The sequence below is a fragment of the Corvus moneduloides genome, chromosome 2 (assembly GCF_009650955.1).
Source record: "Corvus moneduloides isolate bCorMon1 chromosome 2, bCorMon1.pri, whole genome shotgun sequence".
Classification (NCBI taxonomy): Eukaryota; Metazoa; Chordata; class Aves; order Passeriformes; family Corvidae; genus Corvus; species Corvus moneduloides.
In genome coordinates, this window is record NC_045477.1 from 22,759,876 (window position 1) to 22,773,132 (window position 13,257).

The 13,257-nt window shown below is 38.7% G+C and overlaps 1 protein-coding gene across 2 annotated transcripts in view; it reads left to right on the forward strand.

Moving 5' to 3' along the window:
- GSK3B (glycogen synthase kinase 3 beta) overlaps nt 1–13,257 on the forward strand; it is a 150,001-nt gene that overhangs the window by 87,816 nt on the left and 48,928 nt on the right. For both annotated transcript variants that reach the window (XM_032098462.1, XM_032098463.1), the window contains exons 4-6: nt 4,977–5,087; nt 7,998–8,128; nt 9,967–10,073. In XM_032098462.1, the coding sequence (XP_031954353.1) occupies nt 4,977–5,087; nt 7,998–8,128; nt 9,967–10,073 (349 nt within the window). The remainder of the gene's footprint in view (nt 1–4,976; nt 5,088–7,997; nt 8,129–9,966; nt 10,074–13,257) is intronic.

The window sequence follows — 13,257 nt, forward strand, 5'->3', positions numbered from 1 at the left end:
TGGGGTGCTGTCATATGGCAGTAAAGAAAACATCCTCTTGAGTGAACTTACTGGTTTATTTACCTCATGTAGCCATAATACTGAAACCTTGGGATAATTTTAATAATGAGAACTACATCTTGGAGGCATATTACTTAATTTTAGGCATATGGCTTGTCTGTGTTTAGCTTGAATAGGCATATAAAGCAAGTTTCTTCGGAGTGCAATTCCACTTTCGCTTCTCCAAATGCAAAGTTAGTTTAAGAAACTCTTGTATTGTTCATCTCCTCTCAGTTGTGCTCATGCAGTTGATGAGGTGGAGTCCATCGAAAACAAGTGAAAACCCATCAACAAACCACAGCAGAAGCACTGTCACGCTGTTACTGATCTGCCAGGAGATCAAAACTGAAATGAGCATGTTCATCACTTTTTCCAAATGCTGAGCAGTAAATATAGTCACCCTAGAAGAGAGAGCACCCACAACAGTTTCTTAACCTTTTTATCCTATTACTTGATGTTCAGAGAAGTTTTCCTTAGATTCTAGGTAGGCCTTGACAGTTCAGGAGTACTTCCAGTGTCTTACTAGATGCTGTCATATTTTCAGAGTAAGAATTTTCCTTTTGCTGTCTGATGTTGGCATGTATGACCCCCCTGGTTTCTATCATCATGGTGGTAAATAGGGGAACTAGTTGGACTGTGACTTAATATTGGTTGCTGCTTTATATATGTCCATTGTAAATGTAGTGTGTCTGATACATGAAAGTAAAAGCTAACAAAGCTTGTAGAAACCACTCAGGATCAATTTGAGGTTTGTTAAGGTAGGGAATGATCATAGAGAAGCAATATTTTAACTTTCACTGCAAGGAACAATCTAGAAAAGTGAATCTTTGAATTCAATAGCTATTGTTTTATTTTAATTCAATAGCTGTTTCTTTATATTGGCCTCAAGCACAACTGGAGGGTGCTTTTAACAGATTAGTTATGAGGACTGAAAGACAGAGGAGTTTTAAAGTGGAGTTTGAGACCTCCATGCAACCTTTCCTTTGTCAGTAAGGTAATGTTTTCAATTTCACTCAGTCCTCAGCCACATTGTGTGTAATGCTCATGTACTTTCATCCTGTTTTGTCTCCAATTTCTGGCACAAGAAGAAAACCAAAATTGGTAAAATGTTTTGGCTCTTGTGTCCTAGTCTTTCTCATGCCTCTTATTATGGTATAGGTTATATTACTATTTACTTGTATGAAGTATTTCCCACCAAAGTGAAGCAGTGCCTGAATTGGTGGTTCTTGAATGGCACAGAAAAGTTTGATGGCAAAGCAGTGGTTATTTTGCTGTGGCTCATTTTGGAGCAGTGTTTGTCAACTGAGGATTTATCTGCCAAGTGACAAAAAGCAGCTTCTAGCACTTGATGCAGTTGCTGGTACATGAGCTGCATTGCTGAATCCTAACAAAATACTTGATCCTGGGTTTCAGGATCTGGCTTTCTGCCTTTCCCCTTTTTTATTTCGAAATGTACATGGTCATAACCTTAGCAGCAAGCACAGGAGAATATAAGTACACATAAGCATTTGACCTGCAGCAGAAAGCTAGTAATCCCAAGGTCTGTAAAGAGAAGTGAGTTATTTAATGACATCTTGTGTTTGCTTTCTGTAGTTCATATGCTGCAGCTTCCTCTGGACTTTTCTGTTCTCTGTAAGTCATTTCAGAGATGCTTGTGACAGTTGGGTTACCTTGGTTTGTTCCCAGACCAGCAGTTTTGAAACAGCAGTATGGAAACAAGTCACTTGTGTAATATGTGGTGAGGTTTCCTGCAATGGAAAGATAAGCCTTGATTGTCCCAGTTGATCCTCGAGCAGTTGCCCTCATTTTACAAGCTCTTTGAGCTAACCCTGTTTCCTATTGCAATACATCTGGGTCACTGGAAAAATATGTGTTTAGAAGGAATGCATGAGGTAGGCAAACCAGGTTACATCATGCTCAGAGCTTGTTAGGCCATGACTGCTTCCTAGCTTGTCCTGAATCTTGTTCAGGGGAATCCAGGTAACTTGGATATTATTTTCATCCAGTTTATGCTCACTGAGGAGGATAAGGGCTTGTGAAAACTCTTTCCTGTATGTTTATCAGACCAATGCCAGGTGACATCAGGAGGATGTCACTCAAAACACTTGAGTAATCTTTAATTCATTATAGTAGTTATTAAGAGAACTTCAGAACTCAGTTGTGTGTGGTAGGAGTGGAATATGCTGCTACTTACATGGCCAATGGCGTAAGCCTGCATATTGAAGCTGCATATTAAAGTTCTGGGTCCTTCAAGTGGTACATCAAAACTTGTTAGTTGATGGGGGGGAAAGGTGTTCATGTGCCTTTGTGTTCTGTGGGATAGATGTTTACACAGGAACAGTACCACACAAAACTCATGCTGTTTGTACAGGTACTGTGGATAGCATCAAAACTCAGAAGCAAAGCGTCCATCTCTTAAGATTCAAGTAGCTCAAGGTTTTTTGTGCTTGTGTTATGTCATGCTATTGAACTGATCCCATTTTTAATAGAACATAAAATTAGAAATAAAAATGGAGGCACTAAAAGCAAAGCAAAATGATATGAACTAGAGAGTTGTTCTGTAATTCTCAAATCTCACTGTTGCGAAGAAGTGTAGAGAGGGTTTACTGATGATATGTTTTACTGTTTTACATGTGTCCTTTTGTTTGTACTATGAGAAGATGATAATAAAATCACTATAATTTAGTTTTTACTCATTTTTTTCCTCTAATCTCTCATGTAAATCTTTTTGATACATGAAACATGAATCCTTGCATCAAAGTTGCCAGTGTCAGTAACAGTACTCAGTGCAGTGATTTGTCACCAGTAAGACTTTCCCATCCTCTGAGAGGCAGACATTTAGCATATTCATCAGGTTGTATCTACGCTGAAGCAAACAGAATTCATATTCATGAAGCTGTTTTCTCTCATGGTTTACAGATTGCCTTACCAGGCATAAGCTAACTTTGGATTTTTTAAGACATTTATTTTTGGTATTTTATAACTAAACCTTGAAAGCTCTGACCTAAGAAGAGGTGGTGGATGAATTTGAAGTGAGAAAGAGTCAGGGAAAGGGCTTGAGTCAGGGAAAGAAGACCTTTTCTTGTTACAGGGTAAGTGCTAAAATACAGGGTTTTTTCTTGCATACATTTGCACATCTGTGGAGTTCCAGAGCCATCTGGTTTTCCCTCTGCATTGCTGGTGGTTGTCCCTTCTCATCCATTTAAACAATATTCTTTCCCCCAGCCTCGTCCCTAGAAGCCTTCACATTGTTCCTGGTTCCTGGGATGGCACTGGGAAAAGCACCAGCACAGGCAGGGTTTTGGAGGCTGCTGCTCCTTGTCTGTATTTGAGAAGTATGATAAGACCTGATACAAGTTGGTGGTCCATTGACATTTGCTTGGTGGTGTGCTATTGCCACTGTCATTTAAGCAATGATATTAAGAAAAGAGCATCTTTTTGTAGGGAGGAATTACATAGGTAATGCCATGCAAGGTGACTTGGTCTATTAGGAAGTATTGGTAAGGACAATTAAATGTCCTGAAAATACAAGCCTTTAATGTCAAATAATGATGAACAGAGATCTTGATTTCTGAGCCTTTAAAAACACATAAAAGCTGCAGTTCTCTGCATATGTATTCAAGGTGTGTATTTCCCTGTGTGTTACCGTGTACCAGACTGCTGCTCTTTGCTGTGGCAGGACAGCAGAGCACTGTGAGAGTAACACACGTCACTCTCTGCTTGAAGTGATGGGTCAAGTCACAGTAGTTAGTATTAAATTGCTGTAGCTAAATGAGGTTTGGGTGTTAAGGTATGGATAGCCAGCAGGTCTTCTGACAAGGGACTCCAGTTGAAGACTTGGGAGTTCTATGCTGTTTCCATCCATGTAAATTCTCTGTTGTCTTTCTCTATAGAAAGTTCTAGCTGATGATATAGTGGGCGCAGGAAAGGTTACTTGTAGTTAATCCAACTAGCTTTCAAAAATAATTTTTCATGCTGATATAGTTAATTATACCCACCCCCCAACATTAAATGTATTCACAATCCTGATAGGATTTGCACTGAAGACTGCATTAAAATATCAAAAGTCTCTTTAAGACCTGTTTTACTGCTGTAAATTCTCAGTTTTGCAGTTAGGCACTATATGATTATAGTACTTTGTCATTTAAGTCCTCTTTGTTCCTTCTTTCCTTTGCTAATGTATAATAAAGTACTTTATAATGTAACAAGGTACCTTATTATAAAGCTACTTTTGTTGTTTCTCTGTGTTATGTTCCCATGAACCTCTAGCCTAATCCTAGATACTAAAAATTATACTTGAGACTTTGGTTTTGGCTTGTTCTCTTTTGCCATGAATAAGTTCATATGTTTAAGTTGAAGATAACTTCGACATCAAAATACATGTAAACAGAATGGTTACAAATGTTGTCACTGGCTTACTGTCTACAAATGGTTAATATGTTTTAATCTCTTAATAGCTGCGAATTCAGTAAGATCAAAGTAACATTTCTAAAAGATGAAGGTTGTTTGAACTTTTTTTGATGTGTTGTTGTTGGGGGCTGAGTTTTGAACTTTTAAATTTGCACTTCTTGGGTTTTGGCAGGTAAGGGACTAAGGAGTTAATAGGCTGCTTTAAATAATGATGCAGATGTTACCTTGAAATACTCTCCTAATGAAATTATTGACTGGGCAGAACAATTATATCCTTGTCTCCATTTATAATCAAAAAATACCTTACATTGGAGACCAGAATAATTAATATGACTTAAACATAAGTTTGACAAAAGTATTAATGCACGAGTGCAAAGCCTAAATAGTTCCATGGCAGTTCACATGCTAAAGATGGGACTTAAAAAATGTCCACAGCTTTCTCATCTTTAGGTTTTTCTGAACACTTTAATTGTACTTCATGCTTCAAATCTAGTGCTGATTTGTTTTTCTTCTCTATTCTCTTTCAGAAAGATGAGGTGTACCTCAACTTGGTGCTGGACTATGTTCCTGAAACAGTATACAGAGTTGCCAGACATTATAGTCGGGCCAAACAGACACTCCCTATGATTTATGTCAAGGTAGGTAACTGACAGATGTGGTTAAGTGAAGAAAGATATTATAGAAATAGACTGGATACTCTTTTCTGACATAATAGTAGATTTTCTGAAATTTTTGGAAGCAAATCTTGAGACAAGGAAGAAAAATTAGAGTTATTAGTTGTTATGGCAAAAGAAGAATAGAGGGTTGAGACTTACACAAGCACTCCCAATTTCTGACCTTACAGAAATCTTGGAATGGGTTGGGGAGACGGAGTGTTTTGGTTTTGAAGCAGCTTAGACAGAGACTTAACACCAGCCAGATTAGCAGCTTTCAGTTTCCTGAGATGATGAAGATATGTTAGAACAAAGGTCAGGAACAGAAAGAGGATGTCAAGAGGATGTTCCCTAATCTGTTATCTTCCCCTTTTCCCGGCATATGAGTAAGACTTCATGTGCTTTTGTTGTGAGCATGAAAGGCACATTTTTGTCTCCCCTTGGAGCTCCTTGGCTTGTCTTCAAAAGCTACATGTGGTAAGATGCTTGTATGCACATTGTAGTTTCAGAACCTTACTCAAGTTGCCTACATCTTTTAACAGGAGTTAAAATAAATAAAATGTCTCATTTGCTGTCAAACATGGGACCCATCTGGGCCTTGTAGTTAATTTCATGTATTGTGACCACAGTCCACACACCAGTGAGTGATGATGTTTTCACATGGCATTAACTTGTTAACATGACATACAGGTAATATTAAATGGAAATTACCAACAAATTTTTTCATGATGCATATTGATTTCTCCAGACTCATCTTTAAAAGTGTAATGCTTAATGTAAGGGTTGGCTTAAGAAAAACCTTGAATTTGGTTGAAAGAAGATGAAAGTTTCAAAGGTGAAAGCCTCAAATAGTAATTATTTCAATAATGAAGTTTTGTACTATAACTGTATGCATAAATTGCAAATGGCATGTCTCTGCAATAGGCATTACTGGTGCCTGATTTTTAAGAAAGCACAGAATTTTATCGTCCAGCAGACTGCAAGGTCACTCTTGTTTGGTCTGTTGATGGAACAGCTTGGCTTCAGGTTATATGCTCCGCAAAATCTGTAGGCTTGGCTTTTGATATATTGTTTATATATCTTTTGTCAGTATTCTTGCCCTAATTGTTCTCTGTTATGGGAACTTCAGAAAATTGTTCTTCCTTACACTTTCAGAGAAAAATCTGCTTCAACTCTTTCATCTTGGGCCTGGGACTTCCTGTTCCAGGTAGCCTGGAAAGCTATTCTTAGTTTTCTGCCAAGGCAAGCCATGTATATAATCCTTGTATTTAAAAGATCATGTTACCTTGATGTCATTGAGGATTTTGCAATTTTCCAGGCATTTTGGTTGCACAAAGGTCAGATCATACCTATTCGTTCACTTCTGATTGATAATTAGGCAGGCTGAGAGCTGCTTTTCCCTGGGTAACAAACTGTTAAAAAAAGCTGCACAGAAGCTGTTCTAGTAATGTTCTGGTTAATTTTCATTTGCAATTTCTAACCTGCTGTAAGGAGTCCTTGGAAATTTTGGGTTTGCTGTGTGGAGATGAAAGGCATACTTTCTGAATCCCACATGTGTTGACTTGGCCCCTCAAGTTAGAGCAGTCTTTTGCATTATTTAGCAATGCACTTGCACAATACATACTTAAGGGACTAGAACAGGCAATTCGGAAAAAATGTTTGTTTGCTTTTCTTTGTGCAGAGTTGTGGTTTTCAGAAACAAGTATGAAAACCAGAGGCCTAGAGCCAAAATTCAAGCAATTTTCTTCCCGCTCCTACTTTCCTGGCAAACAAACAACAAAAAACAAGGAGGAGGGAAAGTGTGACAACAGAGATAGTGGTGAAAGAGAGGCAAACATGACCTGATATCAATATCAAGTAATTGCACCTGGTTTTATAGACTGTTAAAGGTGAACTGTGGAGAATGTGTTTATAAAAGAAAAGTGTGGAGGTGCGTCTCTAGTACAGTGTCCTGCCTGTAGCTTGATTTTAAGTGGAAACTTGTGTGGACACAACTGAAACAACAAATAACCTGACAGCCTTTTGTCAACCTTAAAACAGGACTTTCCATGCCTTTATGACTATATGTGCTATACATCCTTAATTGTATCCAGCAGCTCTTTATTATCCATAACCAAAAGTGTGTAGCTCCATCAGCTGGCCATCCTTCCCTTGCCCTGTAATCTTGTCCTGTGAAGTTCTTGGCTTCGTAATATCTCCCCTTGTTTTTCAAGAGCTTTCTTCCTTGTTAAGGGGTTAGCCAGCCCTGGAAAGTGGGCAGAGAAAATTCTCCCTCAGCATACTTGTTTGTTGTGCCTTGCATAAAATTATTCTGAACAGTTGGTTTTATTTGCCTTCTGTTTTTGTCCAGAGATTTGAAATTAAAATGACTCTGTCCCCTCAGCAAGAGACACTGGGAGATTCACTTCAGTGACAGGCTGAGACACTACCCTTGTTCTTGGGCAACATTTAATACAGCTTCATCAACTAAACAGTTTTCTTTTGGATTTTATGGGGCATTTTTTTTAGTTGCTTGTTTGTTTGGGGTTTTTTTAATATCCTGGAATACTTTACTGCTGTGAAGAGGCTGATTTGTAGAGCAAACTGAAACACCTTAATTTTGTGTATGCTTTTTATGATTAGCAGTATTTACAAATGTTGGAAAACTGGCACAATTATTTCTTTGGAATTATGCTAATTATGCTATCTGAAAGGACACATAAAAAGATTTGAACCACGTGTGTGTGTATGTAGCAATGGGCGTGTGGGAAAGGTATGTAAATACCTTGCCCACCTTCATAGCCCTGCTAGGCATTCAGTATGGTCTTTTTCTCAGTGATTTTTGTTTTTCTTCTAATAAGGGTTTGTGCTAAACTAATTGTTTACCCTGATTTGACTGGTATTTCTGTGTTCTAGTTGTACATGTATCAGCTGTTCCGGAGTTTAGCCTATATCCATTCCTTTGGGATCTGCCACCGGGATATAAAACCACAGAACCTCTTGCTGGACCCTGATACAGCTGTTCTAAAACTCTGCGACTTTGGAAGGTAAGCACATCTGTGGCCTGAAACCTGGTGAAAAGATCTTCCTTCAAAGTGAACCTCAGTGCAACTTTGCCAAGAAATCCTCTGTGTCCCTTAGAAGGTCTTTATTTGTAGCTTTAAAAGAGGAATTACTGGTAATCTATTTTCCCCTCAAAGTGAGTTCAAAGTGCTGGCAAGGAAGAGCTGAAAAGGGATATTAAGAGGGAGGGAATTAAACTTCAAGCCTGTTAATTTTGCAGGTATTAGAAAAATAAAATAAATACACCATGACATAGGGAAAATACTGCACCGTGGAAAACAGAAGCAATTATTGCAGTGAAATGTGTTTGGGCTAGAGAGGACAGGCTTGGTGGCATTGTAACTTAAAAAGGCTGATACTACACTAGTCAGTCTACTTGCATGTACAGCAATTCACTTAATGCTGCAAATACCATAGAGGCTCAAAATCAGAAGCAGCACTTCCAGCTGAAGCTCTTGGATAGTGGACATCTATGTTCTAGTTTCCAAAGGCACATTTATTTCCAATATCTACTTAGAATCACCTTTAGAGTCCAGCCCCCATCTTAGAACTGCTACAGAAATTCTGGAAATCCGCAATGAGACAGGACATAGATTTTTGTCTGGGAAAGTTCAGTCTTTAGATTGTGCTGTAACTTTGCAGACTAAAATAGTTGGGGTGTATGTGTGAGAGGTCACAGAAGCTGCTGTTGCTAAATTTGCTTGCCCATAGTGAGTGGGAATGTCATATGGGGGTTATTCAAGCAGTGCATAGTCATGGCTGGTGCCTCAGGATCTCCTCCTCAGCTCTACCTCACCAGTGTTGGAGCAAAATAGGAATCACACTGAAGCTCAAAAATGACAATGCATGAAAAGGGAGTACTTACTATTTTTTATCAGTGGGAATTTGTTAACTGTAGTTTCTTTATATAAAACTGAAAACTGAGACTTTTTAAAAAGGATGGTGGGAGTCCTTCTTCGCTGAAGGCTGAGGAATGTCTGGAGAGCTGAACACTGGATTTGGCTAGCTTGCTACTCTGCAGTGTTTGGTGCTATTTAGGTGAATGTCATATTTCCAAAAGTTTTGTCTTCCAGGTCCTTTTTGTCTAGCACTTGTTAATTAAGAAGGAAGTGTAATATGCCGATAGACTCCTGTTCCCAAAGTAATGTGTTCTTGTGGTCCATTCTTTTGTTGGATTCTTTCAAAGATAGTGGTTGAGGCAGCACTGTAGGTTAGATCCTTTGTGGCTGATTGAATACAGTATAAAAGAAACCTTCATCTTAATCGTGGACCATTAATATGTAAATACAATGGCAAAGGCATTTTTTTCTTTGTCTCCTCATACCCCTTTTACCTCATGCTACACTTCCTTAGGTAGCAAAGGGGAGAGCATTGTGATGGAAATTAAAAACCAAACAAACAAAAAAGCAAGCCAACAAACAAAAAACCTAAACAAAAATACCCCACTCGGTCCTCGGGAGTGTCCAGAGCTTTTGAAACTTAAACGGTAACTACGTTTGACTGAAGTGTTTTCTGTCCTCTTTTCCACTGTAAACAAGCCTTTGTATCTGGCAGAAGGCAACTGTCAGCCAAAAATATTGCCCTGTTTATCACCTAGATTGTAGTCAGAATTTCCTTTGCTATTCCCTGTATAAGGGAGATGCTTGATGGATTGGACTGATTCACAGTGAATCAAGGAGTCAGTTTGCAGCAGCTGAGAAACAACATTGTACTTCAGCATTTGGGACTTGGGAGTGCGTGAAGAGCACCAAAGCTTAACGTTGGTCTGCACAGCAATACTATAAAAGTGTTCATTACTGAAATACTGTTGTTTTCTTTCCAGTGCAAAACAGCTGGTTCGTGGAGAACCCAACGTGTCATACATCTGCTCTCGGTACTACAGGGCACCAGAGTTGATCTTTGGAGCCACCGATTATACCTCCAGTATAGGTATGTGAGTGCATTTGTTGAAATCTGTACCAACTGCCTCAGTTTTTATCCTGTACTTAAGTGTAAAGGTTTCCAGAGATCTCAAATATAATCCCCAGGGGCTGAATTTTGTTGTAAATTATTAGGTACCACTTTTTAAAGGAATACAAATGTTCTGTAGATAGCTGCTGTGCTTTCTATGCCTTTTGAGATTTCAGCATCAATTACACTGGGAAAGGGACTTTTTCAATGTGGAGGGGAGAAATCTGATTACAAGTTTAAAAAAAAAAATCCATGTGATGTTGCCATTTAGTTTAAAAGTAGGTATGAAATCTCAAGCCAGAAAAGCATTTTAATTGCTTGAAATAACAGTAAAGAATGTCTGTAGAAAATCATCCACTGCTTCTGATCTGCTGTGGTTTAGCCATAAATAAATCTGTAATTTATTTACTTGGCTTTTAGTGAAGAGTTTATAGGGGGAGGTTAAGTGTGGCCTAATGGTTGACTTTAAATTCTGTTTACAACTTTAATATACTGTGTACAGCAGTCCTTCTAATTCAACTAATTCTGCTAACTTTTGCTGTCCTTTAGCATTAATTTTGAACACAAAGAACTTTTTCTATATACCTGAGGCATAGATGTGTCATGGCAATAGTAGGGAAGCTCTAGATTTTGATGGAGATCAGGGAACAGCCAGGTTTTCTTACAGTAGAGTCTTGAAAATGAACAGCAAAGTGAAAAATCTTGGAAATGAACAGTGTGTTGACTGGTTGTTGGTAACTACTTCGGTTTTTCAGTCAAGATACTACTTGGGCTCCTTCTGAATTCTAGTGCAAAAGAGAGTAGATTGGGCTCTCATCTTAGCACAATATTGGGGAACCTTTTACCTTGGTAATGGACTTGAGTCACTTAGGCAAGGTAAAATGTTTTCAAAAGGATTTGGAGATCATGATCAACTCTTGGCAGACTATGCTTATAACCAGTATATTTAAAATTACTATGTTTGAACTAGTGTGAAGCTCAGTGGCTGGCTGGCTTGTTTTAACTGTGCAGTTCTTTAAAAGGAACAAAAAGCCCCACCTAAACACATTCCTGAAGACTTCCCTGCTCTCACGAATTTTTTTCACATTAGTTATTATTCAGTATGTATTGTAGCAACACTTGCATATCTTCCCAGCAGGAAAAAGAGGCAGAACCAAGAGTAGTCTGGGGAAAGCAATGGCACAATAAAGATAAAAGGGCAGAAGTTACTGTTGGCTGCTGCCAAAGTGGCAGCCCCAGCTCTGCTCTTGCCCCTGAGTACCCTGGCTCTCACAGTTTGCTGTTTACTTTGCTGATTCAGCATCAACTGACGAGATTTTGGCAGGTTAACTTCCTGCTGTGTGAGTGAGTGCAATCCGCGTTATTGTGCGGTCCAGTAAGCAGCAGAGCCCAGGTAAAAGCAAAGTGTTGTGAGCCCATGAGTAAGAGGAAGGTGGCTGATCCCATTTGACATCTTTTTGCCAGCTGAGAGCTAATAGATTGGTTCAGCTGCATTATCAGAGTGCACTGAGACCTCTTGTTTCAGAGGATAACTGCATAAAACAAGTATTTTATGTGTCAGCAGAAGAGACTGCTTTATAGATAAGCCTGTGAAGTGTCTCTTGCTCCAACTGCAGACCGTTTTTCAAGTGGCGCTTTCCATTTTTGTTGTCTTACCTGCTGGTCTCTGAATTGGTTATAACAAAAATTGCATTCTGAAGTGCAATTTTTCATTTGCCTCCAAAAATATCTTGAATTTCAGTCATTGTTCTTGTGCCAAAAAACCCCACCTGTCCCTCCAAGCCCTTTCTTTGAAATTTGCACAGAATTGCTTGAAAATTAAGTTAATACTCCATCCTTCCTTCCTGTCCCATCCACCTTCCACTTCTTTCGCAGCAGACTTTGGATGTGGGAGATAAGAAGGAAAAAATGCTTTTAGAAGCTTTGTAGTTTCCCAGTGTTCTGCAATATGCTAGAAATTCTAAGGGTTAGTTTTGTGCTGCTGCTGTTTGTAAGTATTCCTTCTTGCTGGGTAGGCAGCAATGGTGCTTAGTGAGAATTCTTCCTTATTTGACATAGGATTGTTTGTCCAAACTCATCCAGCTTGTTGGAAAAACAATCAACAAGCATAGATAGGTTTATTAGAAGAAGGGAAAGAGCATATAATTATTAGTGCTTTATCCATGGCTCAGTGTAAGGAACTGTGAAATGCTTCAGTATTGTGATACTGCCTTTTAAACTTACATGTTGGCATGCTGGGTTTTTTTAGTTCTTGTTTTTCTTGTGAATTGTTAGCATAATATCCTTTTCCCACTATAGTCTTTATCACTCTGTAAGAATCACCTGTGTGTGTGTGGTAACAAAAAGTGATCTTACGTGTAAGGCAGGGATCTTTACTCCTCTAGTTAAATATCCTCTATTAAAACTATGGTAAAAATCAGTGAAGACTACAAAGCCAAAAAGTGTTCTAAGTAGAAATTGTCCTGCATTATGTGCAAGGCTTCCAGCTTATTTGTGAAGGTTTTTGTTGTTTGCTAATGTTACTGCAGGGCTTATGATAATAATGCGCTGCGATAGGATAATCACTGGAAGTATTTCTGAGCAAGAAGTGCTTTTTTAAGACTAGACAGTGACACTGGTGGCCCAACACTGACAGCACCGCCAGCTGCAGCTGCATTATGACCATATCGGTTGTTAGTCATCTTGTTTAGCATTGTAACCCAGGCTGTTGCATTAGGCTGTCTGGCTTCATCTAGGTCATCTTTAAACACTTGAATTTGTCCTCGTGACATTACTTGCTCTTCAGTGTAGCAGAAAATGAAGTTGGTTCCAGGATGTGTCTTTTCATCCTGGATGTCACAACGAAACTATAAACTGGCATTTAACTTCTAGGATCTTGATTATTTCATTGAAGTGCATGACTTTAACCCAAAAGGTCCCCATAAAAAATAATTGAGCCAGGTGTGTGGTGTTTGTTACACTTTTCTAAAGTACCACATTAGTGCTGTGTTATACCAGAGTAAGAGTAGCATCAAATCACATTTACTGCAGTTAGTGCCTCCAGCGGACCTGAGACTATTTTTAAAATTATTACCTGGGAAGTTACCCATTGAAGTTTTTAAATAGTAACTGTTGCCAAATAGCTACAAATCCATACTCATAATAGCTCTGTTGTGTTCCTGCA